This window comes from Anoplophora glabripennis, unplaced genomic scaffold, assembly GCF_000390285.2.
Source record: "Anoplophora glabripennis isolate ALB-LARVAE unplaced genomic scaffold, Agla_2.0 scaffold1014, whole genome shotgun sequence".
NCBI lineage: Eukaryota > Metazoa > Arthropoda > Insecta > Coleoptera > Cerambycidae > Anoplophora > Anoplophora glabripennis.
Window position 1 is genome coordinate 38,971 of NW_019417390.1, and position 3,950 is coordinate 42,920.

Consider the following 3,950-nt stretch of genomic DNA (forward strand, 5'->3'; position numbering starts at 1 on the left):
TAGCTAAGTATGTAAAAATCAACGACAAACTATTATGACTAAAAAATATTTAATATTAGATATTTTGAACACATAAGGTTACATGGTTTCCTTTTCCGATAGTTTATAGAAATAAGTATTACATAATGAACATAAAAACGAAAATGTTGAGTACATTAACATTATAAACAGCTACAGAAGCATTTTAACAAAATTAAATAAGAAGTAGAAGACACTTAGAGGTATAGCCTCAGTAAATATATAAATTCATCTACAGTCGTTAAAAATTTGTAATACCTAATGTATTGGTTCTTACATTATGAGTATTAAATTAAATAAAAAAAGATTGTCGACAAAGAAGAATGTGTCTTGTATTTCTTTTATTCCGAGGGTGTTCACGACCTTTATATTTATATTTGTTTCATTTGATTAACAAAATCATATTTATTTCAGAGCTACAAAGGTTACAGTAATCCACTATTAGACGAGCTTTCGCCAAATCAAGTGATAGTAGAATCCTCAGAATTCATCATTCCTAAGAACTAGAAATCAGGTGAATACGAATGGGATCTTGGGCTCATAAAACTTAGCAGCTGTAACTGGATGGGGCGCTATAATCAAGCTCAGATGTACGTTGAACCAAATTTGAAATGGATAGAATCCGTTATAATATCCTACAACCAGAGTACTAAAGATAATCCATGGTACAAACAAATAGTTGTAGAAGGAAGTAGCATTTGTCAGTTGACTGGTAGTAAAAGCGCTTGCTGTGGAAACGCTGGAGCTCCATTGACTCTCGGTGACGTACAAATTGGACTTGCTGCGTATATCCCAGCCAACTGCTTCAGAGAATACCCCCTCGTTTATACTAAAGTAGCCAAATACGTGGAATGGATCAAAGAAAATTCTGACATATAATGTTTTTATTAATTTTTATGTATACTACGTGATTACAATAGAACTATAATATACATACTGAGCAAGCAGCAATCAATAATTTTTCATTTTTTAAAAAGTTCGGAAATATATTTCAATAACGCTTAAGCCCTTTTCCTTTGGTTATTTCAAAAAATGGCAGTGACTGCAAGGTTTGATTCTAAACCACTTTTCTCTATAAAATTTTATGAAATATTTTCAAATATATGTATAAACGATTTATTTATTTATTTATTTTTCATTTCTTTCATTATATTTTCGGACCCCGGAAGGGGTACCACACACACTTATAATTTTTTTTTATTGTTGATGTTTTGAGAAAAAGTTATTCTCGATAAAAAGATTTGCTTATCTTGAGAAGCCATGGCAGTAATCAAATATGCAATAAAAATTACAAAATGGGAAATTTTCCCTAAGCAGTGTCTTTAATTATTGTTTTCGTTAAAAACTGTATTTAACAAAGTTGTTCGAGAACTCAAAAAATGCTTAAATATGGGGTTTAGTCAAAAAAGTCATTTTGCAAATAAAAATTCGCGATCTTACTTAAAGAAGACAATTGTAAAATAGTAAGTAAACTTTTATTTTAAATTTAATATAATATGAAGATAGGTAGAATAATTTGTTGTTTGTCAGTTAGAACTTCATAACTTGCAACTTTTTCAAGACTTTCCGGTTAATTTCTGTCATTCCATTGTAATGTAATAAAGAAATAAATTTACTTAAATTCAAATCAACAATTTTTGTTTTCCAAAAACACAATCATATTTCTACAGAAAGATCAATTTCTGGCTGTGATAGTTTTCTAGGGATGACATCATCATTATTTTTTTATTGGAAACCCATATTTCTTTGTGACGGATTCAAATAGAGGAGGTTTTTATTATACAATTTAACAAATACTTCCTTTCTGCGAACAGCGTTGTAAAGAAAGAGACGATGATGATGAAAGTATTTGTGATATTTGAGTTTCTAAAGTTAAATTTTAATGGGACGTAAAATGTTTCCACCACAGTTCTAATCTAATCTAATTTGATAGAGATCAATGAAGGTTATTCCTGTTTGCCGTTTCTTCCAAAGTCATTTCCGAACCCAAAAAAAATACCTTACTCAAATTAATTTGTGAATCTCTATGCATAATTGTGAAATCGGCTGTGATATTGTTACCAAGTCAATGGACGACAATTTGAATATTTATTGTAACTATTCGAACTATTTTCCTCCCACATATCGTATTTAAATTTTATTTTACAAACTCTCAAATATCTTGAAACCTTTCCTCGACAGTGTGCCATTTTTCAGATTCACTGTGCGTCTGAGTGAAGCCAACATGGTGAGAGAGAGAAGTTTTGGCCCCGACTATACAGAAATTTACAAATATCTGAACAATTCAACAGGGATGGTGGTGTGGATCTGCCAGGTATATGGACGAGAGTCATTCGTGAAAGCAACCCACTGGAACGTCAACAACGCGTACGAGGTCACCCATCGGAACTTATGGATCAGTGACCACATCAAATATAAATACATAGTGACAAGATTAGTAGATCTCCAGTTTCAGAGTAACTTCTGAAGAAGAGAGCGAAACGTCAAGAGTCGTAAATCGATGACGTGGCAACCAGCCCGGAAATCATTCAACCATTAACGACAGCCGCGGAAGCCTACAAACAAAACCCTATCAAAAGCTTTTGCAAAGTCTAGGTACCTATATTACATCTATAGGATCACTATTATCTAGTATAGAGCGAGAGTCTAGTCGTTTATGCAGTGAATTAGATTTGTTAATGTGGAGCGGTTTTTAACAAATCCATGTTGCTGTACGGGAATAACGTTTTTTTGTAGTAAAAAATCTGCCATACCCTCCACACTGATAGAATCCATGATTTTGCAAATTGTGGGTAAAAGACTGATTGGGCGGTAGTTATTGGGATCCAATTTGTATCCTTTCTTGAAGATTGGTGTAACTGAGGCCTGTTTCCACATGGATAAAACAATATCGCTTGAAAATGACGAACGTAATCATAGACAAAGGCAATGTAAGAGCATTAACACTTTTTAGAAGATAAGACGATAAGCCATTCAAACCAGGGGAGGCATCTTTTCGAGGTTTCATAAAAGGTTTTTTAACTGTATCTGAAGTGAATTCAATGTTCTCCAAGCAGCACACAACACACGATCCGAGAATAGGTGGGAGAGGATCATGAGAAGGTTTATCAGTATAAACTTTGGAGAAGGCGAGAGAAAGTATTTCCGAAGTGTCTTGATATAATCATATATTTCACCATTTTCTCCACGTAGAAGGGGTATAGAATCTTTAGAGTTTAAAGAAGATCTAATATATTTGAAAAATTTCTTAGAATTCCTGCTGCTTATGACAGACTCTTCATAAGCTTTTTTAGATGCAGCGAAATGTTTCTTTAGATAATTGGAAAAACGGCGGTGAGCTACAAAATCCGAAATGTCATTTATTCCTTTAAATTTTTCCAAAGGTTTCTCTTGTGCCTAACCAGGCAAGTGGATTCCAAGTCGATCCAAAGTTTTAAATTATTCTTATGAACATGTTTCTGTATACAAGGTGTCCCAGTGTCAGCGTACAAAAATTTACCAGGGGGTGGACCAGACCAAAATAAGGTTAAAATTCTTATAAAATATTTTTCTGTGATGCATTCTCACTAAGTTACAGGGTGTTGTTTAGAACAAAATAATAACAACTTTCCGCAATAACTCAAAAACCTTTTCAGGGATTTAAGTAATTTTTGCGTGAAATGTACATCTATTAAAGGTCATTAAAACTACATGGTGCTTACTTCAATCTAACGCCAGGGGCGGCCTAGGCCAACTTGTCATCAAGGTTATGTCTTCATAACTTTTGCATATCCTAGTTTTATGTAATTTGATTACGTTTTCCTGAATCTGCAATCGATTCTGAATGGGCTTTTGTTTCATAGCTCAAAAATGAACCGTTTTCGAGTAAATTAGATCTAAATAATCGCTTGCTAAATAATCTAATAATTCGTAAAAAAATGCATGTAAAAATT

General features: G+C 33.0%; 1 protein-coding gene across 1 annotated transcript; it reads left to right on the forward strand.

Annotated features, from left to right (window-relative positions):
• Positions 1-582: 582 nt before the first annotated feature.
• On the forward strand, positions 583-897 carry LOC108914074 (chymotrypsin-like). Its single transcript, XM_018719777.1, has one exon. The coding sequence runs from the start codon at positions 583-585 to the stop codon at positions 895-897; it is 315 nt and encodes a 104-aa protein (XP_018575293.1).
• Positions 898-3,950: the final 3,053 nt, after the last annotated feature.

Bases quoted from the DNA above. Each gene is read 5' to 3' on its own strand.
- LOC108914074 (XM_018719777.1), top strand. From the start codon at position 583: ATGGGGCGCTATAATCAAGCTCAGATGTACGTTGAACCAAATTTGAAA.